Source organism: Coturnix japonica, chromosome 9 (assembly GCF_054131305.1).
Source record: "Coturnix japonica strain WE chromosome 9, WE-NBRP24, whole genome shotgun sequence".
NCBI classification, from domain to species: Eukaryota; Metazoa; Chordata; class Aves; order Galliformes; family Phasianidae; genus Coturnix; species Coturnix japonica.
The window spans coordinates 11,440,602-11,466,577 of record NC_140671.1 but is presented as its reverse complement, the minus strand read 5'-3'; the positions used below and the strand labels follow the sequence as shown (position 1 = coordinate 11,466,577).

The following is a 25,976-nucleotide window of genomic DNA, read 5'->3' as shown; positions in this document are numbered from 1 at the left end:
ACAGCTTTGTTCCTATGCATAATGTCTTCCAGAAGAAGGTGCAAGCCCACATCAGTTACAGGAAGTTACACTTATAAGCACTGACAAAGTTGGTGCTGCATAAATCTGGGCCTGGGGTAAAGACTAGGGCAGCACAGCCTTTTTCTGGCCCCTTTGTGGTTGACTGTCACTGGTTGACTTTCAGGCAGATGTGTGAATTGGGATATGTGCATCTTGGAGCACCGGGAGATGAAGCACAGGCCAAAATACTCAGCTTTCTGTTGTTAAATTGGACTGCAAGAATCCCCCAGCAGCAGCCTCCTGATCTCTTCTGTTCATGTCCTCTCCCAGGTGGTGATGACAATCATTGTGGCATTTATTCTGGAGGCTTTTGTCTTCCGCATGAACTACACTCGGAAGAACCAAGATTCAGAAGGTTAGAACTGAGGACTGGCTGACATTGCATCTTCTCTCTGGTGTCTTGTCTTAAGTCCTTTACCAAGGGAGTGGTGAGGTGCTGGCACAGGCTGCCCAGAGGTTTGTGGAGGTGTTCAAGGCCAAGTTGGATGGGGCCCTGGGCAGCCTGATCTAGTATTAAATAAGCAGATTGGTGGACCTGCATGTGGCAGGGGGTTTGGAGCTTCATGATTTTTGAAGTCCCTTCCAACCCAAACCATTCTGTGATTCTATGGTTATGTCTGGAGGACTAGTAAAGACCAGATTTTTTTTTATTTTTATTTTTTTCAAAGCCTGAATTCCTAAGCTCATTCTTATATTTTTGTATGGTATTTCTATCTGACCTTTCTGTTCTGCCCATCATTTCTCCCTGCCCAACATGCACAGCAAGGAACACTGCCTATCTAGTCCTCTCTGTCTCCCAGTTGTACTTAGACTGGTGACCATATGCTGGGTTTGGATGTACCTTTTAAGAACAGACTGTGACTGGTCTCTCCATCCTGTCACACCTCTGTCAGTTGTCACTTCCTCACTGTCCTTTGTCTCCTGAGCTGTGCATCTGTAGCTTCAAGGCCTGCTAATTTAGATACCATCAACGTATTAATTTCTTGAAGGCCTTCCCTGCTATTCCTAGGTGATTTACACCCAGACTTTTCTATTCAAACTTTGTGTAAACTAATCTTAATTCTTTACAATTTTCTGCAGAGAAGCTATACTTCAATACATTCAATGCCAGAGAATCTTCCTTGCAGGAAGATGCAGTGAAGGCTGCAGTCAGAGGAATAGCTGTGATTAGCTCATCCAATCTTTCTTAGGTGCTAGAAGATCCAGACGTATGGCATCATGTCAGTAGAAACCAGGCATTATTAGTTAAAAAAACATTCCTCATCCTGACCCTTCAGGTTCCCAGTTTGAAGGGTGCAGTGAAAGGCATTAGTTAACATTTATTTCTCAAACTGTGTTGGGCAGCTGAAGGTCAAAAGTCAGCAATTAGTGCTTGATTGTTTGTTTTGCTAGTTAGCTTACAGGTAGCAAAAAGCTACAAGGCTTTAACATATCATGCTCCTTGGTATCTTAAGAGCTGAGACATGCTTGCTGACCCTACACGCTAATTTTCTTCATCCTTCTCTTGTTGGGGAACAAAGACGTATGTGTTCCAGTCAAAAAAGTAGATGTAGACTGTGACTGACATCCAACTTAGACCTGCTTGCTTTGCCTTCCAGGGTTATGGAAGCAGAATTCATCATGCTGACTTCTCTTTCTGTTTCTTTTTCTTGCCTGTCCAGAAGACAATGGCATTGTGCTGGAGAAGGAGATCTCCAGGGAGGAAGTGATTGGGATAATCGAGCTGTACAAGCAGAGTTCAGCTGCCACCGAAATTTCTCAGCTGCAGAAGATTGTTTTGCAGATGGATAAACATGGGGTAAGAGGAAACCCATAATATAGGTTCTTGACTTGAAGGGAGGAAGGCACACCAGGCCTGCAGGTACCTTTTTGCTGTCTTCCAGAGGAAATCCATATGCATTTTTGTCATGTTTAGAGCTGAGTTGTAAAGAGGAACTGTGTGGAACTGGCACAAAGTTGTGCTGCTCTGGAAAAGCAGCAACTGAATGTCCTCTGTAGCCTTGACAAAGACTGATTACAGCCTGCAGACTTCACATAGAGCTGTCCTGGCCCAGTACTGGCTGGAAAGAGAATATTTATCTTTCTCTAGAAAAGCCATTCTTATCCTCCCACCTCTCTTTCTGCGCCATCATACACTTAGGCCCAGACAGTCCTGAAGCATAATGCAACAGTGCATTCATATTGATTCCAAACACCAGCTTTCTGTCCTCTGAATAATTTTTTTTCTGGGGCAGGATGGACAATTGGAAAGCTGAGCTGACCTGGTTGGCTGGGTTGGTAGTTAAAAGTTGAGTTCTTGTTCACACAGAATTGTGATAATAATGCTACTTAGAAACAGATTTCAAGTCAGTTAACCAAGCGATGGTGTCTTCAGACTTGCAGTGGAGTACAGAATGATGGTCTGGAGTTCCTTTGGTTCTCAGTCCTGGTCAGATGACTCATAAGCAGAGAGTAATTCATAACTCAGCCCTCTGCTTATATAAAATGTCTAGGCCTGTGGAGTAAGTGGTATGTGCTAAGCAGATGAGACCTGAAATTGTTCTAAGCTGAAATCTTCCTTTGGAAGGTTGGGTTTGAGCCTTGTTTCAGGTGGTATGTTCCTCTGACAAAACTGAGTGCCCCTGTGTCCGTTTGAGCTGGTGTCCTGCAGCACTTTGTAGCCTGCAGGGATCCCTGCAGTGAAATACATCTCAGCCTGGAGCAGATGCCTGCATTTAGTCAGGTGATGTGTGCTCTGAAATAGCATTGTCTTCTGGCAATGAGAAGAGCCTGGAACAGCCTAAGCGCTCCAGTGGGTGACAGGCATCTGCCTGAAGGGTCCCTGAAGGGTGCCTGAAGCTCTAGCACTTCTCCTGTGAGCTGCTCAGTGACTGATGAATGCCATCTTTGTGTTCATCTCCTCCTTCCCTGCAACTCCTTAGCAAGTGTCAATGCTGTTTCTGGGACGCAGATCGAGGACCAAGAGTGACTTAAGTATGAAGATGTATGAGGAGGAGATCCAGGTATGTAGGTGTGAGTTGGAAATACCAACAAGCCTCTGTCATTAACAGAACACTTCATGTTGCCTAGAATAACAAACTGATGTTTTTAAATGCAGGAGGCATTCTCCCTCTGAGATGCAGGCAGCTCTGTGAAAGGAGCAGGCAGTAGATGAACTGTGCTTTAGATTCATCAGTGCTGGTGTTCGGGGACTTTCTTAAGCATGTCAGAGCCTCCTTAGTGGGTTCAGGAGCTCAGCTGTGTTGATAACATGCATCAGCAGTGGCAGTAACAGTGCTGGCTGCACGTACATGCTCAGCTTGCCAAGCTTACCCACACTCATGAAGGTGGGCAGTGGTTGCTGGCTAAGAGCACATGCACAGTGTTCCAGGGACTTGGCTGCATGATGCTAATTTATTTAGGCTCTGGAATGTGATTGTGTTTGAGCTTGGGTGTGACTGTCCAACAGAAACCAAGTGCACTGCAAGTGCCAGTTGTTCCTTCAGAGTAGCAGGCAAATGAGGATGGGAAACATTTAAATTAGCTGATTCTCTGGATAGTTTAAGGCATTGCTGTTAAGTGTTCTTTGAGGCTAGGAACCTTATGCCATGAATTTAGTTACTGTTGAAAGGTCATGGACTAGTATAATGATTATCAATGAAGGCATTAATCTCATAACCGTTTGAATCTTTCCTTTGTCCCCTAGCAGCTTGTGGATGAGTCTTCAGTCATGGTAACAAAAATAAGCACGTTAATTGTTGTGGAGCTGGATGGTAATCTGCAGTGAAGCTCCCTGCTTGTTGTGCTTGGTCTCTGATACAGGGATGTAATGTCTTTGTTGTCTCTGGGTGCAACTTTGTAAGCTGCAGACATCATAACTGTGATGTCAGTATGACAGTCCCTGGGCACTGGGCGACATCTGAGTGTGATGTTTCCTTGCTCTGGTTTGTCAGGCCTGACAGCGCAGCCAGCTGTAGCTGAGCTGTAGCTGCTCCTTCTTGCCCAGGCTGTGAATGCTGATATGTGAGTGCACCCTTCATGGCTGTGCTGTGAGACTGGGCCATAAACAGGGCCTTGGAAAAAGCCCCTCTGAGCACACACAGACTGGGGTCCTGCTGGTGACCATGTGGCAATTTTGGTGCAGAGACTGATCTGTTCTGATCTTCTGTCACAGGAATGGTATGAGGAACATTCCAGGAAAGGGGAACCCCAGACACCGTTTCAAGAGTCTGCATCTGCTTCCCAGAGCTCTCTGAAGCCCCTGAGCCTCCGACAACGTTCCCAGACCATCATCTAGGCCTGGGTAGTGCAAGCTGCCTTCTATGCAATAACCTAGAGTATTACTTCACAGCGTATATGTTGAGATGATGTATATAGATCTGTTCCATGTACTGGTTGGTGTTAGGGATAAATGCTCTTCCACTAAGCAGCAAAAAAAAAACAACAAGTGGACTCTGCTACAACCAGACTGAGCACGATGTCTGTGTTCAGCACAGAGTGACCTTCTTGGATACAAATGGAGACCTTTTCCATCTGAGCTGCTTCCCAAGCTCAAGCCAGCTGTTTGTCTTAGCAGTAACAGACCCTAGGGAAAGGGATGTGTAATCCATTAACAGCAGGAAATGCACTGAGGCTATGTGCTTACAATTTAAACAAACAAAAGAAACGGTCCCTTTTGAATGTAGAGAACTGTTCCTTGAGCTAGCAAATGCTGACTGGGTCAGACCTTAGGATGGTCATCTGCTGAAGGTCTTTACTATTCCCTTGAATTCTGGATGCAGAACTGTGAAGGACAATGATTCTTCTCACCTGTCTGCTTTTCAGTGTCTGGCAGACCTGGTAGCTGGCAGAGAAGGAAGGAGGGGGGAAGGAGCTCCTTTGCCAACTCTGACGTGTTAATTCTGGGATTATGGCAGGTCGCTTCATCTCTTGTGTTTCATTACTGCAAAGTGGTGACAGTCCGTCTCTGACTTCTTTTCTTATACTGTCACCACAGAAAGTGCTGAGAGTGAACAATGTCAACATGGAGGTTCTCTCGCTGTTTGGTCTTTTCTCAGGTTCAGATTACATCTGGCAGGGATGGGAGGCTTTCCCCTTCCTCTGGGTGAATCAGGCAGTGGGATGTAGGGAATGGGCACACAATCCCACATACCTGTTGTTTTTTTTTCTAAGTAGTACCAGTACATGGCACAAAGACAGAGGGACAGGACTGACCCTACATGTTGCACAGAGAGCATTTTCTGGAAAATGATGAGATTTTCAGTGGCAGGCAGTGTGATCTGTGCTTATCATCTCTGAACAGCCACACTCCCTGGGTGCCTCAGGACAGCTTTGTTTTCCTTCTGGGTTCTGCAGGTGGTATGAAAGTACTTCTGAAACGAACCTTGAAGGAAAAGAAGTTTGAGTATGGGGCCTCCCCTACTATTTACTCTTCCTCCCTACCTTACCCACAGACTAATGACAATCATTTTGTAGGGAATGAGGGAGGAACACGGAGGATTTTGTATGCTGGTCTTTTGTTTATAAAGATAATTTTATGGACGTGTCTGTAAAATGTTCTATTTTTCAAGCACACTAATAAAAAGCATCGCATTCTCAGCTTTGTAGAGACAACAGCTTGCTTTTCTCCTGCCTGCTCTTTCGGAAGCAGGGCTTGGTTTCAGTTTACAGATTGCCACATCCTTTGGAGATGAACTGTGCCAGCCCCTTGCAGGAGCACTTGCCACATGCATGAATTCTTGCTCCTGGCCCTTGCTGGCTCACAGCCCAGCTTCTTTCTGTCCCCCTGCCAGTATTCCTCTCTATATTACCATAATACTTTCAAACTTATATTTTGTTTTTATAACTATCCCCAAGGGGTAGGAGGGGCTGCAGCTGCTGTTGCTCTTTCTCCTTGGTGTTTGGTGCTGTGTGGTTGTTGTTGGAAGCTGGGGCTGGCTGTGGTGAATCCAGGGCAGAGCCAATAGCAGCCAGCAAACAGCATCTGAATTCTTGTGAAAGCATTTATCCCGACAGAGAAAGGAGGAACGATCTGGGTCTAGAAGGAAAGAGCAGCAGGAGCTTGAAAGCTGACAGCAACAGAGCGCTCCTTGTGCAACTGCCCTCTGTCCCCCACAGAGCAGCACTGGGGTTACCCACAGCAGTGCATCCCTGCATCAGGGCTGGAGGCCACAGCCTGTGCTGACCTGTGCACTGTGTTGCAGTGCCAGCAACTTCAGCTGCATGTGACTGCTGTTGGGAAACATGCAGGCAGTGACCCCAGAGGAAGCTGTGGGCCCAGGCTGTGCTGCAGGGCCTCTGCCTCACCCCAAGCAGCCTCAGGTCCTCCCTGCAGCCCAGCCAGGGCTGCAAACACACCATCTCACAGCAAGCACCACCCACAGAGGCTGTGTAGTTTTTAGTTGCAGGTTGTCCGTTTTTACAGTGTCTAAACCTAGTTATCTAGATCAGTCCATGTCTGCGATGGCGGGGGGGGGGGAACAGTAGGCCCCAAAAGGTAGAGGGGTAGGGAGATGGCAGCTGGGCTCAAGGAAACAAACAGCAGCAGCAAAGATCTAAGGAGTTAAAACTTATAATAGTTAAATATCTGAATACAAGATAACAAAATATAATACAATCTAACTGAAATGAGGCTAATAAATCAAGTAAAATAAGAGAGAGAGTTTTCCGAAGTCCAAGAAACCTACTTTGAAATTGAAGGTGTATGGCATGGAAGCACACCCACACCCGCTGCCAGGCAGTGAGAAAGTGAGCATCGCTTCTGTTATTTTCCTTTCTGACCGTGAGGTCCTCTGGGACACGTAGTTCTTCTTTACTCCACATGATGTCATGATGTGGAATACCAATAGCAAACATCAGAAAACCAGGACACAGATATTGCTAAGTTGCACTCAAGCCTTTACTTAACAATTTTTCCATAGTACGTGGCAGTCAGCCCCAGAGGAGTCCAGATGGGGAGGTGAAGGGGTGTCCCAGCATGTGCTCCCCTGTGGCTGCTCCATTCCTATGCTCTGGGGCAGCAGCCAAACCTTTGTCCTCATCCTTGTTTGGAGACACCCCAAGTTAAATGAAGTTCAACAGAGTGGAGCGAGGAGATGGCTAGTGCTTAACAAATCCTCTTCCTTTCCCAAAACATAATCAGTTCTTTCTCCAGAGAGCAAATGTGTGGCCCCGCAGGCTGCAGGAGGGCAAGGACGTGGCTCTGCAGCACTCAGGTGGCAGCCAGGTGGATCACCCGGAATTCGGTGAGCAGAGCCACACAGAGAAAGGCCAAGTAGTAGAGGATGAGGCAGGTGCCGTATGCCTTGCCCAGCTGGAAGCACTGTGCTGGCACCGCCACAAAGGAAAACACCAGGCTCAGTCCCAGGGCCCCAGCCAAGATCCACACCAGGAGACTGTCAGGCTCCAGCTGATGGAGAGACAGAGGGACACCGAGTGACAAAGGGATCCTGGCAGTGCCAGCCCGACTGCACTGCAGCCAGCAGCTTTACCTTCACCACTGTCTGGCTGCTGGTCATCTGCAGCAGGCAGCCCAGCCCCATGCCTACCAGAATATCTGAGGCTAGTTCAGGATGAAGAAACAGCACAGCATCACCCCGAGCCCTTAGGGTAGGAACAGCACCATCCCTCCCTCCCAGCCTGGGTAAGACCATCAAAGTTCAGAGTACTCAAGGACAGGTGGCTTTGGCATGGCCTGGGGCTCCCTGGGGTGGCACAGCCTCTTCCCCTCCCTCCGTGTGGTAGATTCCAGGATGGATCCTGTGCAGTTCAAGTCCCCTAGATGCAGGCCCAAGTAGCACCCTACCCCCAGCAACCTAAAGGATACTGAAGATGATGCCCCCAAAGCAGGCAGAGAAGGCCATGCGGGGGTAGCCCTGCCGTGCCATGGTGAGATCGGAGAAGGTGTCTGCAGGACAAGAACAGCAAGTGCTGGGGGCCACCTGCACCCCACTGAGGTACAGCATGCCCCAAGACAGATAACACAGGGCCATTACCTCCAATGCTGTTGCCCCAGGCCAGTAGGGTCAGGCCCAGCACAGTGTTGCTCAGCTCGAAGATGATGCCCAAGGTCTGCAGGATGTTCACCACCTCCGTGGCTGCTGCATTGATCCACAAAGCACTGGACAGGAACCCAAGGAAGGCAAATACCTGCCGGGACCAGGTGAGCTGGGCCCTGGCTGCACTCTCTTGGGGCAATGGAGGCACAGTCCTTGCCCACATGGTGCTCAGGACCAGGGGCACCTTACACAGTGGTATTTGGGTGGCTCTTCATTGCATGTGGTCACAAAGACGATGATGGCCAGGACGGAGCCAATCAGTGCAACCAGTGCCCAGACTGGGAAGACACCCTGGATCTGGTACAGCCCATCTGTGTCATGAAGAGAGAGAGGGAAACTGCATGGCCACACAGGCTGGGCAGGACCCCACCAGACTGGGGGCACAGCACCAAGCCCTGAACCCTGAAGCCAGTGCTCCCCTGAGACCCAGACAGAGGGGCCTCAACGAACTCAGTGCAGGGCTGTGGCTGCAGTAGCACAATGGAGCCCCCCACCCTGCCAGAAGATCTTAAGGGGGATGGAGAGGATGACGCCACCCCACTGCAAGCCAGGCCTCCAGCGTGAGGCATTGGGGCCAGCCCAGTCTTGGCCCCCCCTCAGGGGCTGTGAGGGTACCATAGACTCTTACAGGCTCCTGACTTGAGGGTGAGGACACAGAGCAGGGGCCCAGTGATGATGTGCAGGCAGTTGAGAGGTCTCTTCCAGTTCAGGTCGTTTCTGTCGGGGTCCACCACAGGCACAGTGAGCAGCAGCACCAGCTCCACAGGGACCTGGGGAGGAGGGGGCTCATAAGTGACACATCCCCCAGCACAGTGCATTTCTCCCAGCCCCACCTGCTCACCTTGAGCACCTTGAAGAGCCGCCAGTACCAGGGCTTCCTCCTCCACTTATGCTTGTCCAGGGGGTTGAGGGCAGAGCTGAGGATGTGCAGCGAGGTCTCATGGTAGGGCAGCAGGGGCCGATACTCCTCACCTGTGTGGGGCCACAGGGCTGTGCTCTGCAAGACTTCCCCAGTTTGATCCACTACTGGAGACAGCCCCACAGCACACCCTACCATAGTCTCCGCAGTCGGCGCTCGAGGACTCCTGCTCCACAGCATCTGTTGGTACAGCTGTGGGGCAGCAAGGAGAAAGTGTGTGGGGGGGTATGCCAAGGGATCCCCCCCAGCACTGCAGAGTGCTCCTTACCTGGCTCCCACGGCCCGGGGTGGGATGACCCATCCCCACGCTGCCGGTGGTGAATCCAAGTGCACACCACCACGGTGAAGACATAGAAGACATAGAGCCCCAGGTATCCTGCCGTGGGGCCAGAGAGGTCAAGGGACCCCTGGGCTGCCCCACCCTCCCCTGTACTACCACAGCGCTCACCTAGAGCTTCCCCCAGCGTGATGCGGCCAAAGTAGAGGACCAGGAAGGTGAGGAAGATGGCCACCATGTAGAAGATGATGTCCCGGAGGAAGGGCCTGGAGGCTGCTGCAAACGGCTTCACCAGGGCAATGCCGCCAGCCACCATCGTGGTCACAAAGATACCAGCGCCTGCCAACAGACACAGCCCAGTCAGCGGGGTCCTGTGCCCCCTCGCCCCCCCAACCAGCACAGCTCTTACCAAAGACAGCCCCGACCGCCAGCCCGGCTGTTCGCGGGTCAGAGAAGGCCACCACAGCACTGAAGACATCCGGCGCCCCATTGCCAAAGGCCAGGAAGGTGACACCATGGAGGGTGGGCGTCAAGGAGAACCCCACCGAGCCGGGTCCCTGCGACCCTTTCCCCCCCCCATCACCCTGTAACCCTGTGCCCCCATCCACACAAGGCCGAGGATACTGCCACGTTGTGGGACAGCTTCAGTTTGGTGGAGATGGCCGACAGGTTGGGGCAGAAGCTGGAAGAGCACAGAGCGGTGATGGGGACGCGGGGCCGCATCGCGGGGCCGTTCTGTGCTCCGCGTGTCCCCGGGACCACTCACAACTTCTCGGCTGTCACGGCGAGGACGACGAACAGGTAGAGCAGCCACAGCGCCTGCGGGCGGACAGACGGCGCGTCGCCCATGGCCGCCATCCCCCAGCAGGGGCCGCCCGCCTCCCCCCGGCCCCGCGCTCACGTAGAGGCTGACGGACAGCGGAAGCAGCGCGGCGGGGAAGGCGCAGAACGCTCCGCCGAGGTAGTCGAGGAACCCGCCGTCCATGCGGCAGTCCGGGGTACCGCGCACGAAGCGGCACCGCTCGGAGCTGTTGCGCCTCCGCACCTCCCGGCACTGCGGGAAGAGACGCGTGTCCCAGACGCGTCCCCGGCGGGCGGCCGGCGTTCACCACGGGGTCGCGGCCGCCTCCGTCCCTGCCTCGGTTTCCTCCTCCGTCCCACATCCGTGGGGCGGCGGCAGAGGTCGGGACCCGTCATCCCCGCCGCCTCGTATCCCCACTCACGTCCAAACCCCGGTCGTGTCCCACGCCGTCAGCGCGGGTCCCCGCGTCCAGAGCCGCCCCGGGCTGCGACCCGTCGTGCCCCGCCAGCGCCCCGACCACGCTCAGCGCGCCGGCCACGCTCAGCGCCCACAGCGGCCGCATCGCACCCCACGGCTCCGGGACAGCTCGGAGTGCGGGATGGGGGGGGGTTATTACCCGCGGGGGGTAGGAGCCATGGCCGGGGGGAGAGACGGGGTTAAGAGAGGGAGTGGAAATACGAATGGAAAGAGAAAACAGGGATAGGAATAGGAATAAAAACGGGAGAGCAAAATAGGAATATAAAACAGGAATAGCGTTAAAAATAAAGATACAAACGGAAATCGGAATTAAAAGAGGCCACGGGCGGCAGCCTGGGAACGCGCCCTGGCGACGGACCGAGTCGCCGCGTCCCTGCTGCGCTCAGGTCCCGGAGCTGAGCACGGGAATACCGCGGGGAAACCCCCGGACCCCGGGGAAACAGACCCGACGGAGCGATGAGGACGGGACCCCGCAGGCACCGGGGCTGCCCGGGAACCCTCCGCCCCGCACCCACCGTGTCCAGCGGCACCGCCACCGTGCACGGGCAGCTGACTTCCCCCCCGCCTTAAAGGGACCGCCACCCCCCGCTCTTAAAGTGACGGCGCCTCTGTGGCACGGGAAGGGGAAGGCCGGGGGGGGCAACCGGCAGAGCCCCCGCCGCCCGTGCGCTCTCAGGGCACCGCGCTCAGCGTGGCTGTAGGTTGGCCGGGCCGGGGAAGCTGCGTGTTCCCACCTCCGAGCCTTCCGACCTCGCGCGGCGCCTCCCGGGGACTCTGCCCGCTGGGTGCAGCGAGAGGGAGGTAAACAGCCGCGATTGTGTAAGCTCAGGGCCGCTGCCGCGCGGTCCGACTCACGCCGCTGCGCAGAACCGACGGCGGGGTTGTACGGCCACGGCGAGGAGGGGCCGTGGAGCCGCCCCCTGCCGCGTACGACGTGTCCGGGTCGCTAACGGTCGTGTCCGCCCTGCGTGGATGTGGGAGGGAGCGTGTGGGAGCACAAGGAGGGGGGCTGGGATGGACGACGAAGGAGGGAGCCCGCAGGGCGAAGGGACGCCGGGGGTCCGGAGCTACTGATGCAGGAACGAGTACCAATGGGGCGAGGGGCGGCCGCCGCCCGGAGGGCGCGGCTTATCTCGTACCCCGCCCGCCTCCTCTCACCGCACCGCCCCCGGGCTCGGCACCGCCCCTCCCGCGATGGCGGCGCTGCGGGCGCTGTTGGCGTTGGTCGCTGTGACGGTCTGGGTACCGCTGTGGGTACCGGGGGTCTTGTCCGGCCCGACCCCTCCGCCCCGCAGCGCCTCCGTGCTCCTGGAGCCCGGCTCGGGCCGGCTCCGCGTGCTGCCCGGCCTCCAGCCCGCCGCCGTGGCTTGGGCCGAGCTCACCGACCACATCCAGGCCGTCGGGTAAGGGCCCGGGGCCGGGCGCGGCCGCCCGTGAGCTGCCCCGCTCTGAGCGCGCCCCGTGCCGCAGGTGGGCGTTCCTCGAGGTGTCCGCCAACGCGTCCTTCAACGACACCCTGCAGGCCTACGCCGCGGGACTGGCCGAGGCCGCCGTCACCGAGCAGGTGCGGGGCGCGGGGCGCGGGGCGCGGGGCGCGGGGCGGTGTCGGCGGCGGTGTGTGCGAGCGCCGTGTCCGCAGCTCATCTACATGCACTGGATGAACACGGCCGTGGGCTACTGCGGGCCCTTCCGCTACGAGACGCAGTACTGCCGCCGGCTGCGGGGATACCTGGAGGCCAACCTGGCCTGGATGGAGGAGCAGATGGGCTCCGGCCGCGACCGCGCCTACTGGCACCAGGTGAGGCCGTCCGGGCCGGGACCCGGGCAGCCCTCGGGCGCCGTCCCTGTACCACGGCCCGAGATTATCGCCTGTCCCCGTTCTGCCGTGTCCCTGCCGACCCCCAGGTGCGCCTGACGCTGCTGCAGCTGCAGGGGCTGGAGGACAGCTACCGCGGGCGCGTGGCCCTCCCGTCGGGCCGCCTCTCCCTCTCACCCTTCGGCTTCCTGTAAGGAAGGTGTCCGCCCCCAGGACGGGCGCACCGAGCCCCCTACCGCGACGCTGGGAGCGGCGCTCGGTGCGGGGTGCCCCAACCCAACACCCCCCCACCCACAGCCTGCTGCAGCTGGGGGGGGACCTGGAGGATCTGGAGGCGGCCTTCAACTCCTCTGCCCAGCAGCGCCCACTGGGCTCTGGGTCCTGCTCGGCGCTGCTCAAGCTGCTGCCGGGCTGCCAGGACCTGCTGGTGGCCCACGACACCTGGGCGCCCTATCAGTCCATGCTGCGCCTCATCAAGAAGTACACGCTGCCCTTCCATGCTGAGCCTGGTGGTGCGTGCAGGGCTGGGGGCTGCTCTGTGCCCCTGCTGGCTGCCTGACCCCCTGCTCTGCTCCCCCAGGCACTGCCCGTGTTCCAGGTAGTGTCCAGGTGTTCTCCTCCTACCCTGGCACCATCTTTTCCGGAGATGACTTCTACATCCTGAGCAGCGGGCTGGTAAGTGCCGCTTGCACCCTCACTCCTCCCACCAGCCCCGCTCAGCCCTCCCATCCCCACAGGTCGCACTGGAGACCACCATTGGGAACAGTGACAAGTCACGCTGGCGGTACCTGCGGCCTCAAGGCAGCGTCCTGGAATGGCTGCGGAACATTGTGGCCAATCGCTTGGCCCGCAGCGGTGCTGAGTGGGCCAGCATCTTCCAGCGCTTCAACAGTGGCACGTGAGTGGGGTTGGAGGGAGAAACATCCCCTCCTTGGGGCAACCACCAGAGGACATTGTGTCCTCCTGCAGGTACAACAACCAGTGGATGCTGGTGGACTACAAAGCTTTCTCACCAGGGCATGCTGGCCCACAGCAGGGCCTGCTGACGGTGCTGGAGCAGATCCCGTGAGTGCCTTTCACCCCCCAGTGCCGAGCCTACAGGTTGCCCAATGGGCCAAGGTGGGCTTCCTTTGCTGGTGGTGGTCCTTCTGCTGTGGTGTGACAGCAGCGGTGCTGCTGCTGGCAGCTCTCTTGCATGTGGGTGATGGCCCCCGGCACCCTGCTCAGGACCCCCAGGTGGGTTTTCCCTCATCCCCACTGTGCTTTGCCTTCTGCTCTGACTGCTGCCATTCCTGCCACAGGGGCTTAGTGATAGTGGCTGATAAGACAGAGCTGCTGTACCAGCAGGGGTACTGGGCCAGCTACAATGTGCCGTAAGCTTCATCTAGCCTCACCTTTCTGTCCAGCTCTACTGTCCTGTGCTGAGAGCAGGCGAGGCTGACTGTCCCTGCCCCCCCATGCAGGTACTTTGAGGAGATCTTCAATGCCAGCGGGAATCTGGAGCTGGTGCTGAAGTACGGTGACTGGTTCACCTATGACAAGAACCCACGTGCCCAGATCTTTCGCAGGAACCAGTCACAGGTCCACGATGTGGACTCCATGGTCCGTCTGATGAGGTGGGTGCTATAGCCCCTGGTGTCTCCTCCCAGCTTTCACCCTCAGGAGTTTTCCAGCCCTTGTGTCAGATCTTCACTGCAGTTGTTGTGTTCCTTCCTGTGCCACGTCTGTCTCTCCACTGCCCGGCAGATCCAACAACTACCTGCAGGACCCGCTGTCACAGTGCCGGGGCTGCGACCCACCCCACAATGCTGAGAACGCCATCTCCGCCCGCTCTGACCTCAACCCGGCTAATGGCACCTACCCCTTTGCTGCCCTGCACCAGCGCTGCCATGGTGGCACTGACACCAAGGTGGGCACAGCCCTGGCCCCTGCCGTGCTATCACTTCCTGGCACTCACATCTTCACGTTCCCCCCTGCCAGGTCACCTCCTTCGGCATGGCCCGCAGCTTTGGGTTGGTGGCTGCCAGCGGACCGACGTGGGATGACGTGCCACCCTTCCGCTGGAGCACATCCCCCTGCAGCCACCTGCTGCACATGGGCCACCCCGACCTCTGGAGGTTCCCTCCTATCAAGGTCCGATGGGACTGAGCCGGTGTGAGACATGCCCACGGCTTTCCCTCTTTCTGCAGGATGGGGGGGGGGGGCTGCAGGGAACTGCCCCCCACGTTTTTCTTCCCCTGCTTCTCTCACCATTTGCTGCTGCATAATGGGCTGTGCCCCATCTGTGCCACTGTGCGCAGGATTGGTCAGTGGGCTCTGACCCTTGTCCCAAAACCAAGCACAGAAGGAACGCCTCTCACAGGGCTCCTCATTCTGGGGGGCTGTCCCTGGATGAGGGGTTCCAGGAGGTGGGTCTGGTGCTAGGACAGCTGCATGGCAGGGAGGGATAAACGGCTGAGGTTGGTGTAGCAAATAAAATGCCCTGTGTGTAACAGAGATGGTGGTGAGTGCACTTCATGTTCTGCCAACATTCTGTGCTGCATGCTGTGGTACCCCCGCGTGTTCCCCCCTCTTCTGGGTGCTGCCTCGGGAGCATAGAGCAGTGCCTGCAGTGCAGTACTGGGACACTGCAGATTGGGGTTCTTGGCCTCTGCTCAGCAAGGATTCTTTCAAGTTCCTGGAAGCAGCAGCATGCACAGCCTCCATCTGTGGACCAGCTGGAGCAGGCAAGCAGTGAGAGAGTGGGAGCACTGCCTGCCCTAGGTGACTGTCCTTGTCCCTTTTGTTTCCCCTCCTCAGCCACCTGTGTGCTTCCCCCAGCCCCAAAACCTCCAGCGCCAAATCTTCATACTGCAACTCCCTTGATCTGCTCCGTGCAGTGCAGCTTGTTAGGAATAACGAGGTAATTACTGGGGGATTAATGAGCTGACATTAGGCAGTGTTTTGAAGGGACGAGGCTCCCACCGGCTCCAGGCTGGCTGATATCGTACTGCCTCCCGCTCAGCTGTGCCCCCGTCACTCCTGGCGCACACTGGCATTTGTCACCTCCAGAACAGCACAGCCTTGTCCTGTGAGGACCCATCCTCCTTCTCCCTGCCCAGGGCAGAGCCATCTCTGAGTGTGTATGGTGGGGGTGGGGGATGCCTTACCTGGGGGCTGACGAGAAGGGGCTGTCCCAGGGCAGAGCGGGGCTGCTGGCCCCACAGCAGTGCAGCATTGCCAGGAGCCCTTCCCCCAGTCCTTGCTGTGACCAGGGCATGCTGTGCCGTTTCCGGTGCCAACAAGCCATGGTACGGCTGCCTGGGAGAGCTGGCTGCCATCCTGGGCCAATGGGACAAAGTCCTCAGCTCTGCTGGGACAGGACACTGCTGGCGCAGGACGCAGGGACACAAACAGCCCCTCCGACATCACTTTGCCCTCCTCTGTCTCCAGACATTATTCTGGGACGTGCAGTATCATTCTGCCCTGCAGGAATCAGGTACCACGTGTCACCCTGTGGCCATGGCAGCCCAGTGCGGGGGGAGCAAGAAGCCCTTCCACATCGTGTCCCCGCTCCTGGAGAGCTCGGCCCTGTCCCGGGCAGCAGGGACACAGGTGTACATGAAGCTGGAGAACGTGCAGCCCACCGGCTCCTTCAAGATCCGGGGCATCGGGCACCTCTGCCAGGAGGTGGGTGTGCTACGTGGGTGTGCGGCCTCTGGATACCATGGGGGGCGCATGGCCACGTCCTTCTTCTGTCTTCTTCCCTCAGGCTGCCAGGAAAGGCTGCCAGCACTTTGTTTGTTCCTCAGGTAACTGAGACCTGCACAGGGCTTATCGGGGGTGATGGCATGGGGGTGCTGGAGAATACCCCCCTGCTCCCAGCCCCTTGTCCTTGTACCTTCCCACAGGCTTTTGGGGCTGGGGCTGCTCCAAGTTGGGTTCCCCTCTCTGCACCCCCCCTCCACAGCACAGTTCGTCCTGCAGGCCTGGGATGAGTGGGGGTGGATGGGGAGGTGGAACTGCTCAACCCCTCACTCTTGACAGGAGGGAATGCAGGCATGGCCACAGCATATGCAGCCAGGAAGCTGGGGCTGCCGGCCACTGTGGTGGTGCCCAGCAGCACCAGCCCCAGCACCGTGAGCAGGCTGAAGGAGCTGGGGGCAACAGTGGAGGTCTATGGAAAGGTAAGGCACTCACACCCCAAACTGTGGCTGGGGGGGGGCACTGCAGCCCTCTGCAAGGCTGTGGATATGTGCAGACCCAGTGTCCCTGTCCCAAAACGCATCACTCACATCCTGCTTGAGTTTCCACTGTCCTTGTGGCAGCAAGGGAGGGGTGATGGGAATGGGGCACTGGAGCTGGCTGCAGCCTCACTGAGCACCCACCACCTCCCAGGTGTGGGATGAAGCCAACCAGAGAGCCCTAGAGTTGGTGCAGAATGAGGACTGGGCCAGCATCCACCCCTTTGACGACCCCTTGTTGTGGTGAGTGCTGCCCACCCTTGTGCTCTGGGCAGAGGCCACAGGCAACTACTCACTGTCCCCAACCTGCAGGCAGGGCCATGCTAGCCTGGTCCTGGAGCTGAAGGACACACTGGACACAAAGCCTGACGCTATTGTACTGGCAGTGGGAGGTGGAGGGCTGCTGGCTGGTGTGGTGGCCGGGCTGCAGCAGGTGGGATGGCTCGATGTCCCCATCATTGCTGCTGAGACCTGGGGGGCCCACAGCTTCCACGCAGCGCTGAAGGCTGGGCACCTCATCACCCTGCCCGACATCACCAGGTGGGTGCTAGTGTCAGCATGGGGGCGCCTCCATTAACAGAGGGGTCCCCAACATGATGGAACATAGAAAGTGCAGGGGGCTTTGATATTGGTGCATGTCACGAGTTGGCAGGTCTCAGCCAACACTGTAGTAGAGCCTCAAGGGGATAACAGGTCCTGGGGCTACTCTGATTGTTCTCCAGTGTGGCCAAATGCCTTGGGGCCAAGACGGTGTCAGCACGGGCGCTGCAGTGTGCCCAGGAGATCCAGGTCATTTCAGAGGTGGTGGAGGATGCCGAGGCTGTGCATGCTGTGGAAAGGTTCCTGGGTGAGCAGGGCATGGGGACAAAGACGTTAGAGGGGTGTGACAGGGACGGGCACTCAGCGTGTCTCCATCCCTGCAGATGATGAGCGGATGCTGGTGCAGCCAGCGTGTGGTGCAGCGCTGGCCCTATTCTACTCGAAACGGCTGCAGCAGCTGCAGCGTGAGGGGCGCCTGCGGACCCCACTGGGCCGCGTGGTGGTGGTGGTCTGCGGTGGCAGCAGCATGACAGCTGCACTTCTGCGGGACCTGAAGAACCAGCTCGGCCTGGAGTGACCCTCATGCCACCCCATGGCCTCCTGTGCTGCAGTGATGGCTGCTGGACGAGCCTTGCGCCTGTGGCTCTGCAGGATGGGGAAACTGAGGCATGGCAGCATTCCTCCCTCCAATCCCAACAAATGGCCCTGGAGATGGCCACATCCCTTGATCCGCTGTGTCTGGCACTGACCACGACTCCCCACTCCAATTATCAAATGCTCCCTCTCTGACTGATTACTTTACTGCCGTCTTGGTGCTTTATTATTCTAACCATTATTAACTATTACAATCTTCTCCCTTTTCTCATGCATTGTCTGCAGCCAGGTGGTTCCTTGGTGGGGCTGTGTGTTGCTCTTGCTGGGGCTCCCAGCTCGGTCTGGGGCCCCGTTTACCACCATTTCTCCAACTAACACCAGTTGATGTATTTCACTCCAGTGTCCATTTCACCCTTTCCTGCCACAAAACCCCCTCTCAGCCTCCTCCTGCCCATTCCAAGCAGCTAACAAGGCTCCCCTTGCCCAGCCACCTCCCAGGAGCCCCCTCCTCCCCACCTTCTTTTTTCCCTTTTCTCCAGTAAATCCCCATGGCCTGGTAAGCCAGCGCCATGCTTCCCAGAAGACCCACCCCATATATATCAAATCCCCACTGCTCCACTGTGGGCAATATCTTATGTAAAAGCTTGTTTCTAGGGAGTGCCAGAGGCTGGAGAGTCTTATTATAAGGCACACAATTAACTACAAGGAGTCAGACAAACCTCCTCCCATAGTTTTTTTATCCTGTGTCCAGAACCAGATTACTTTCCAGCTTCTGCACCCTGACCTCCTCACACGGAGCCCCCACTTTACCCCAATGCTCCCCTCCTGCAGCCTGGGATGGGTGCTGCAGATTGGTGCACCCCGCAATTAGCAGAACAGTGATAACACAGTCATCATAACACTAGCAGCCAGTATGTGCCCTTGTGCCCCATTTTGCAGCCCTCATAATAACAGTGGCTCATACTAACAGGGGGTCTCGCTGGCCCACACACCACCCATATGCACCCTATTGCCCTGGGGTCCCAATGGGGCTGTACCATGCCTCAGTTTCCACTGTGCTGAGTGTTTCAGATGCCCCTGGCTTGCCTGCAGCCCCTTATTACCACTCATCATGGCACAGGAAGGATAAATTCCTTCGCTTGGCTGAACAGGGAAAATACACAGCAAGGTGGCTGCCTGTCATCCATCACCAGCTCTCAGCAGCACCGCCACGCCAGGACTTAAAATTCAGGTCAGAGAGAGGGGCTCTCGGAAGCCAGCAAGGGAAGTAATTTATTCTGTTTATATCTTTTTACTACAAGACAAGGTGTGTGTGTGTATTAGGGGGGAGGGGGTGGGGTGGGGAGTGTAAACTCTTGCCTTGATTTTGTATTTCAAATATTAGCTCAGTGCCGCTCATTGCTCAAACCCCACAATGAAAGGGACCAGGTGCCAGAGCAGGTAACTAAAATGGTTTTTATTCACATTTAACAACACAAGCTGGTCACACTGACAGCCTCTGCAATAGGCAATGGGACAGGAAACCCACGGTGCACTCAGAACACATCTTTTTATCTTCCTTTTCCATCCTCTTTTTCCCTTTCCCCCCCACTCCACTCTATCCTCTCTCCTTCCACTCACCACCACCCTTTCCCAGCCTCCAAAATAGAAAAAAACTCAACTTCCAATGACTAAAAGTACAATAAATAATCAGTAAACACAAAAACATACTTTATTTGTTTTCTCCTTTATACAAAATAAAGAAACTAGAAGCAAAATCTATAATACATCCTCAGACTGTGGGGCCAGGGGGGGCTTGGCTCTCCTCCACTGCCGCACTGCTCGGGTGGGTTTTGTTCTATCTGGTTTTCTCTCTGTTTCTGTTTGTTTTTCCCATTTCTGTCTCTTCCTGGGTTTCCCAAGCTCCGTGCACCAACCCCCTCCCCCCCTTCCCCCCCCCACTCCAAGATTCTGGTCCGAAACCACATCCTCCTTGGGAATAAAATGGGATCAATGGGAACAAGGGCCCCAAGAGGGGGCTAAGGGAGGGTCCTGCTGTCCCCCATTCCCCCCCACCATAATGCTCGGATGAACAGAGGCTGAGGAAGGGGATAATTAAAAAGGGTGCTAATTAGCGAGTGGGGGAGCCGTGTGGCAGCCCCCGCACCGGTGGGACCCATGTCCTGGCGAGTTCAACTTTGGTCCGAGAGCGGCAGTTCCAACGTGGTGGGGGGAGCTCCAGGCTGGTGCGCTTCGCCCCCCCTCCCCCTCGCTCATAACAGCACGGGGGTGCTGGGCGGTGTGGGCGGGCAGGGAGGTAGCGCGGTGTCCCTGCACGGGGCTGGACACAGCGGGAGGATGCAGCATTGGGGTGTCAGATTTCCGTCGATGGGGACGTAGCGAGCTGTGCCCCGAGGCTGAGGGGCAGCGGAGTCCTCCCGCTCGGCCCTACCACACCGCTGCCTCGCTCAGCTCCGGGTTGGGGTGTGCGAGGGCCCCGCTGTAGCCGCTATTGCTGGACATGGAGAAGGGTGGGCTGGGCCCCCCGCTGAAGACCTCCCCCGGGATGGGGTGCAGCGAACCCGTCATCCCTGGCTCAGGGCTAGGGGTGTCGGGGTGCGAGATCATATCCGTGTACCTTTGGTTTTCTGAGGAGTGGTGTCCGCTAAGGGGGGGCTCCAAGGGTCCCAGGGGCGTGGAGCCAGGTCCTGAGTTCTGAAGGTAGCTGGGGTCGGCCGGAGACTGGGCCTGGGAGGGGGGCCCATGGGGAAAAAAGTCATAGTTGCCTCCTGGCCCGTAGTAGTCACCTTGGTAATCTGCAAAGGTGAGGAAATATTGGAGCCAGTCCTAGGGGCCACCACCCTGAGCACCTGCAGGAAGTAGGGCTGCCCTCCCACTCAGGGATGAGCATGCCTCCCCCTCCTCCCCTCCAATGTATCCTCCTGGGGTGCTCGGTGCTGCTGGGGCTGAGCAGGGAGAAAAATGGGCCCCGTTATCCTAATGGCTGCAGTGCTGGTGGAATGGGAAGGGGAACAGGAGGGGCTGAGGGCAACCCCGGGGCAGAGAAGATGGGCATAATTTCGATCTTAGTTACAAGTGAAAAACATGCGTATATATTGAATATGCATATATATATACATGTATGCATACATTTATACATGCGGATTATATATATATATATATGTATAATAGGAAGATACATATAAATGAGATATATAAATAAAAATAAAACGGAATACTTATAAATAGGAGGGAAATATACATCATACCTACATATATATTAGTCACATAGGGGTTCTGGCAGCAGTAGGGGCAGAGGGGAATTTGTGAGAGCACTTGGCCCAAAAGCAGGATATATTGTCCCAAATGCCATGGGGTTCCCTGTCCCACCCCCATCCCGTCAGGGTGGTGGTGACCTTCCATATGCTGCAAGCCCGGGGGGTAATTGGGACAAATGCAGTCTGAAAGGGGCACAAAAGCCCTCAGCTGAGGCTTTGTTTCCCGAGAGAGAGACCGTGCTGCTGCCACCGCCGTCACGGCCCCGAGTCTGGGCGGCAGGGGAAAGGGAGTGCCGAGATGGGGAGGAACAAAGGTAGGGAAGGAAACGGGGGAAGAATGCGGTGGGATGGAATGGGGACGGGACGGCGGGCCCACCTCCGTAGTACGTGTAGGGCGTCGAGCCGAGCATCTCGGACTCGTCGAGACGGCCGCCCAGGGGCCGCATCCTGCGCGGGCTGCGAAAGAAGGCGTGTCGGCGGGCACCCAGAGCACTCAGCTGCTTCATCCGGCGCTCCTTGGACCGGCGGTTCTGGAACCAGACCTGCGGCCGGGCCAGCATCAGCACTCGGGGCTGGGTTGCCGTGGGGACCCCAAATCCTCAGGGCCAGCCCTCCCCACTTAGGCCAGGGACGGATGGGGGCAGGGATGGAATGCCTCGCTGGAGGGGATTTCCCAGCTTGGGGTTGTTTTCATGCTACACCCTGCTGACAACACCCTGAGAGGCAAGGAAAGCCCCGGCACCTCATTGCATCCCATGGGGTGTGCCGTCCTACAGCCTACCTGTCTCCGGAGAGTTTTCTCCAATGGGAGAGCAGGATAAAGGAGGGGATAAATGGGGGGGTCACGGCAGAAGGCGGGGAGGGGACTGGAAGCGAGCCGGCCGATGGGATGGGAATAAAAGGGAAGGGCGGTACAACAGCCTTCTCGGGGGCATTCTCCCTTCAAAGCATAGCTCTGGTGGCCTGGGGGGGATCTGCATTATTTCCCTCCACATCTGGGCACGTCTGGAGTGTGCACACGTCCCGCGGGTCCTGCTCCCTTCTGCCGGGATCTGAGCCGCCTGCTGCAGAGCCGGAGCTTCCTCCCCTATTAACGCCGCTAATAAAGCCCATTAATCCCTACATTTCCGCAGGGACTTTCTTGCCGTGGAGGGAGGGGGGTGGGTGGTGGGAAGCGCGGTAGGAAGGTACAGGGGCTGTCTGCAGGGCGCAGTGGCTTTTCCTTGCTCCACCTCCTGTGCTCCGTCCAGGGCCCCATCCACATCCCTTCCCTGCTTCCCCCCCAAAACTCTGCTGTCCTAGATCTGCGTGGGTTGGGTCCATGATGTCATGGACTGGCCCGGTGACATCACGAGGGGTGGGGGGGTGGATGGCTGTGGAGTGGCCGTACCTGGATGACCCTCATGTTGAGGCCAGTCTCCTGCGCCAGTTGCTCACGGATGTGTCGGGTGGGCTTGGGGGTGGCCGCAAAGGCAGCTTTGAGGGTCTCCAGCTGCTTGGCCTTAATGGTGGTGCGGGGCCCCCTCCTCTTGGTGCCCGAGTTCTGCTCCTCGTTCTCGTTGTTGGCGGTCTCTTTGTCTGAGGAGGTGGAATTGTCTGTCTCCTTGGTGTCATCCTGCATGGGGTCCTGGAGATCCGGGGACAAACTCCTGTCTGTACATGAGGACACTGTAAAGGAGACCCGGGGAGGGGGTGGGTGGGGATGGGCTTAGGAGAGAGATCGACCCCCCTCTCCACTGCTTTCCCCTTCCCACCGAGCCCAGATGCTTTTCAGGAGAGGGGAGGGGGTGCTGGGCAGAACCAAGAAGTGCAGATGGCTGTTGCCCCCGGGAACCCCTGAGGCACTCCAAACAACTATGAACTCGGGCTGAGCATCTTGCAGTTAGGCCCCCTACATCTGAAAGGCGAACTTGGCGGCACCCCCCTCCCACTGCTGCACAAGGGCCGTGCAGCCGGGAGAGGGCACGCTGGGGAGGGGGCGTCCCCACCGAGCACCCCGCAGCCTCCGGCGCTTCCCCTCTCCCCCCACACTGCGCTTCTCACACTAGGATCCTGGATGCGCCACTGGGAGAAATGCAGAACTATGGGGGCTTGTGGGGTGGTCTGGTCACTGCCTTGAACATGGCTCTCCTCCCCCAGCCGCCTCCCCCGGCCCCTGATGCCGGCACTACTCAGGCCAAACTCTACTCGCCTCGCTCGCAGCAGCGGCCCCACTGACTCGAGTGACAGGATCCGGCCCCGGGTGCTGGACGGAGAAAGACCCCATGGCAGGGGGTGAGCACGGGCGGCCGGCACTGCTGGGCCAGCAGGAGGGGGCCTGATCCCGCGGTCCTGACGCAGAGACAGCTTCCAAGGAAGTCAAATGGGAGCTTTGCCTCTGGGTGAAAGGAGGCGAAGGATCAGGCCCTCGGCGCGGGGCGACAGGGGAGCCTCGCAGGGAGGGGTCCCGGGATCGGAGGGTACATGGGGAACTCAGTGGGGCCGTGCACGGGGCAGCCGCGGGATCCACGCGTGTCTGCATCCCGCGGGGAGCACGAGGTGAGCGCTCGCATCCCAAATCCATACCCCCAACTCCCCCCCCCTCCCAGGTCCACGAGGCGCTGTGGGGCCAGAAAGAGAAACCTCGGCACCGGCAGCTCCAGGAGCAGCGCCGGGAGCAGCGCCGGGAGCGCTGCGCTGACCGTGGGAAGCGGGCAGGACTTGGCCCCACTGCGGTTCTGTTCCCTGGGCTGCATCGCTAGTACCTGAGTTGAGGCTGCCTTCCTTCAAACTGGGAGAGTTCAAATAGTCGTCTTTGCAAACAAATTTGTTTTCATCTATGATATACAGTTCCTCGCCAGTGGAGAGCTGCTTGTTGCAAACCATGCAGGTGAAACAGTTCAGGTGGAACACTTTGTTCCGGGCTTTCCGGACCAGGTCGCTGGGGGAGATGCCCTGGGAGCAGCCGGCGCATTTGGTGCCAAATCTCCTGGAGGGGAGAAAGATGTGAGAACTGGGACGGGACCGCGCCACTCCCCTCGCGTCTCCGAGGCCCCCGTCCCCACCCCATCCGAATTTCGATGTTCAGGTTCCCAGAAAGGTGCACTGTGGCCACCACAAAAGGTGAGGATTTCTTTCTCCGTGCCCACCGGGGCAGAATTTTGGTCTCCCCGTGCCCCCAGCGCAGCACTGTGGGTCTGGGGGGTGGCAGTGTCAGCAGACCCGGGGCACTTCTGGGTGCGGTGCGGGGCACCCTGCACCCCACATTCCTTTTTCCCCTCTTCTTGGAACCGCCGCTTTGCAGTGCTCCTCTTTGTCTTCTCCGGGGTATGTTTTTATTTTTATTTTTTTATTTTTTTTTCCCAGGGTAGGCAAAAATTCAGAAAACAAACTCCCAGAGGGAAAAAATATTAAAAACAAAAAGACAAAGAAAAAAAAAAAAAAGACAAAAGCTCTCACAGCGGCTGCCAGGCTTTGGGGAGCAGGGGCTGCCAGGCCCAGGGGGACGCCAAGGCTCTCTCCTTTTCCCTCTTGGCTACGGCACAACTTCAGCCCCCCGCTCTGCTGCCTGTGACGTTGATGCAGTGAAGGCATTACAAGTCGTAAGTCATTTTCCCCTTCCCATGCCGACCCCTAATTTCCTCCTCGGCACATTATCGCAGTCATTAGGGGCGTTTAAGGTGCGGAGCAGCGTGGGGGGCCCCGCGATGGGGTGCTGCACAAAGAGAGGAGTTTAGGTGGGGGAAGGCTGTGGTCGTGAGGAGGTGGACGATCCCGGTCCAGAGGCCCCCGGGCCTGCTGCGAGGTGGGGGCGCTGGCAGAGCGGGCCACGGGCCCGGCTACTTTCGGAGACAAGGTCACCCGGAGCGGGGGCACGAACAGCCTCTCTCACCGACTCGGGATGCAGCGCAGCCCCTGGACACAGAGGGACCGGGGCCCCGGCCGGAGAGATACGGCCAAGACCCACGGAATAGATGGATGAGGATTGGAGGGGGGTCCCCCAAGTGCCCACCCCCTGATCTAAGATCTAAGATTCTAGGAGCCCCAGAATCTTTCTACTCCGCCGGGCTGGGAGCGGCGGTTCCACAGCCCCTGGAAGGGGTTGTGATTGCTGGGGACTCACTCACCTGAAGAAGTCGTTCTTGCAGTAGAGTTTTCCTTCCCTGGAGAAGCATTTCTCGGTCAGGTTGCATTTGCACTCGCAGCACTGGACGCATTTGATGTGCCATGCTCTGTCCAAGACGTTTAGTAGGAAGCGGTCCAAAATCGGCCTCTCGCAGCCCGCACAATGCACCATCATCACCGCGCCGAGAAGGAAACGCGCAGACGAAAGGAATCAGCCCCGCGCCAACACACGGCGGGGTCTCAAAAATTCAGACGTCAGGAAGAAAAATGCTATTAAAAGAAAAAAAAAAAAAAAAAAAAAAGAATCCCCAAAACCAGAACCAATCAACCTAATAATAATAATAATAATAATAATAATAATAATAATAATAAAGGGAGAGAGAATAAAAATAATAAAAAATATAAGAAGAATTTAAAAAACAAAATCGGAAAAAAAAATATCAGGGAGGGGGAGCGGAGCTGCTGTCAAGTTCTTCCCCCTCTTCTCTCCGGAGCCTCGGTAGGAAAAAAGCGATGCCCCGAGCGAGAAAAGCCCGAGCCCCCCCGCGGAAGCCCCCCGAGTCCCTGCGGAGCGGGTGGGGAGCGGCGGGCGCGCTGCGTGCGGGTGCGGGAGGGGTGCATGAACGCCCCCGCAGCGGCCGGCGGCCCCGGTGCCTCGCTGTGCTCCGCCGCCGCGCCGCCACTCTCATGCTGTCCCCATCGCCAGCTTTGTCCCCCGCCTTAGTAATTCGCGCATCCTTATTCAGATTTGGTGACGTGGGGGCTCGCGTCGGGCTGGCGGCGGCCAATGACAGCGCGGTGGCCATGGCAACCTCTTAATTTATAGCATATCTAAATTGGCTCCAGCCTTGTGCTTGGCACAGAGGGAAAA

General features: G+C 56.9%; 5 protein-coding genes across 66 annotated transcripts in view; 3 read left to right on the top strand and 2 right to left on the bottom strand.

Moving 5' to 3' along the window:
• Positions 1-5,637, top strand: part of TPCN1 (two pore segment channel 1) — a 49,938-nt gene extending 44,301 nt beyond the window's left edge. For 14 of the 22 annotated variants that reach the window (XR_014932001.1, XR_014931998.1, XR_014931997.1 and 11 more), the window contains 4 exons: positions 331-415; positions 1,722-1,858; positions 2,982-3,062; positions 4,214-5,637. Coding sequence is in view for 10 of the 22 variants with exons in the window: in XM_085509588.1 (XP_085365714.1) it covers positions 331-415; positions 1,722-1,858; positions 2,982-3,062; positions 4,214-4,336 (426 nt within the window). In the remaining 12 variants the exon portion in view is untranslated. Of the gene's footprint in view, positions 1-184; positions 416-1,721; positions 1,859-2,981; positions 3,063-4,213 lie in introns of all 22 variants that reach the window. The other 8 variants (XR_014931996.1, XR_014931999.1, XR_014931994.1 and 5 more) reach the window with 4 other exon arrangements.
• A 1,282-nt stretch (positions 5,638-6,919) lies between these two features.
• SLC8B1 (solute carrier family 8 member B1) lies at positions 6,920-11,095 on the bottom strand. Of its 5 annotated transcripts, none has more exons than XM_085509614.1 (15): positions 10,516-11,095; positions 10,194-10,346; positions 10,059-10,111; positions 9,917-9,974; positions 9,702-9,807; positions 9,464-9,631; positions 9,284-9,391; positions 9,151-9,207; positions 8,938-9,068; positions 8,725-8,866; positions 8,286-8,407; positions 8,034-8,187; positions 7,865-7,945; positions 7,530-7,600; positions 6,920-7,447 (listed from the first exon to the last, which is right to left on the bottom strand). In XM_085509614.1, exons 1-15 carry the CDS (start codon positions 10,654-10,656, stop codon positions 7,250-7,252), a joined length of 1,743 nt encoding a protein of 580 aa, XP_085365740.1. In that variant the 5' UTR covers positions 10,657-11,095; the 3' UTR covers positions 6,920-7,249. The 5 variants fall into 5 exon arrangements, with proteins under 5 accessions (XP_085365740.1, XP_015733654.1, XP_085365741.1 ...); XM_015878168.3 differs by having other exon boundaries at positions 7,530-7,594; XM_085509615.1 differs by lacking the exon at positions 9,284-9,391.
• A 178-nt stretch (positions 11,096-11,273) lies between these two features.
• PLBD2 (phospholipase B domain containing 2) lies at positions 11,274-14,883 on the top strand. 34 transcript variants are annotated; one of them, XM_085509604.1, is made up of 12 exons: positions 11,274-11,974; positions 12,094-12,135; positions 12,211-12,369; positions 12,477-12,577; positions 12,685-12,899; positions 12,968-13,062; positions 13,125-13,285; positions 13,357-13,452; positions 13,689-13,760; positions 13,851-14,003; positions 14,134-14,296; positions 14,368-14,883. In XM_085509604.1, exons 1-12 carry the CDS (start codon positions 11,645-11,647, stop codon positions 14,533-14,535), a joined length of 1,755 nt encoding a protein of 584 aa, XP_085365730.1. In that variant the 5' UTR covers positions 11,274-11,644; the 3' UTR covers positions 14,536-14,883. The 34 variants fall into 34 exon arrangements, 24 of the variants coding, with proteins under 24 accessions (XP_085365730.1, XP_085365724.1, XP_085365731.1 ...); XM_015878167.3 differs by having other exon boundaries at positions 11,756-11,974; positions 12,042-12,135; XR_014932008.1 differs by having other exon boundaries at positions 12,042-12,135; positions 12,477-12,899; positions 13,404-13,452.
• A 389-nt stretch (positions 14,884-15,272) lies between these two features.
• SDSL (serine dehydratase like) lies at positions 15,273-19,453 on the top strand. Of its 2 annotated transcripts, none has more exons than XM_085509619.1 (8): positions 15,273-15,289; positions 15,859-16,056; positions 16,139-16,178; positions 16,414-16,553; positions 16,765-16,853; positions 16,923-17,150; positions 17,333-17,457; positions 17,534-19,453. In XM_085509619.1, exons 2-8 carry the CDS (start codon positions 15,889-15,891, stop codon positions 17,725-17,727), a joined length of 984 nt encoding a protein of 327 aa, XP_085365745.1. In that variant the 5' UTR covers positions 15,273-15,289; positions 15,859-15,888; the 3' UTR covers positions 17,728-19,453. The 2 variants fall into 2 exon arrangements, with proteins under 2 accessions (XP_085365745.1, XP_015733980.1); XM_015878494.3 differs by lacking the exon at positions 15,273-15,289 and adding an exon at positions 15,318-15,457.
• Positions 19,434-25,343, bottom strand: LHX5 (LIM homeobox 5). 3 transcript variants are annotated; one of them, XM_085509618.1, is made up of 6 exons: positions 25,108-25,343; positions 23,746-23,969; positions 23,193-23,378; positions 22,392-22,669; positions 21,378-21,543; positions 19,434-20,539 (listed from the first exon to the last, which is right to left on the bottom strand). In XM_085509618.1, the coding sequence occupies exons 1-6, from the start codon at positions 25,278-25,280 to the stop codon at positions 20,172-20,174; spliced, it is 1,395 nt and encodes a 464-aa protein (XP_085365744.1). In that variant the 5' UTR covers positions 25,281-25,343; the 3' UTR covers positions 19,434-20,171. The 3 variants fall into 3 exon arrangements, with proteins under 3 accessions (XP_085365744.1, XP_015733979.1, XP_015733978.1); XM_015878493.3 differs by lacking the exon at positions 23,193-23,378 and having other exon boundaries at positions 19,434-20,238; positions 20,362-20,539; XM_015878492.3 differs by lacking the exon at positions 23,193-23,378.
• Between the last annotated feature and the right edge of the window lie 633 nt (positions 25,344-25,976).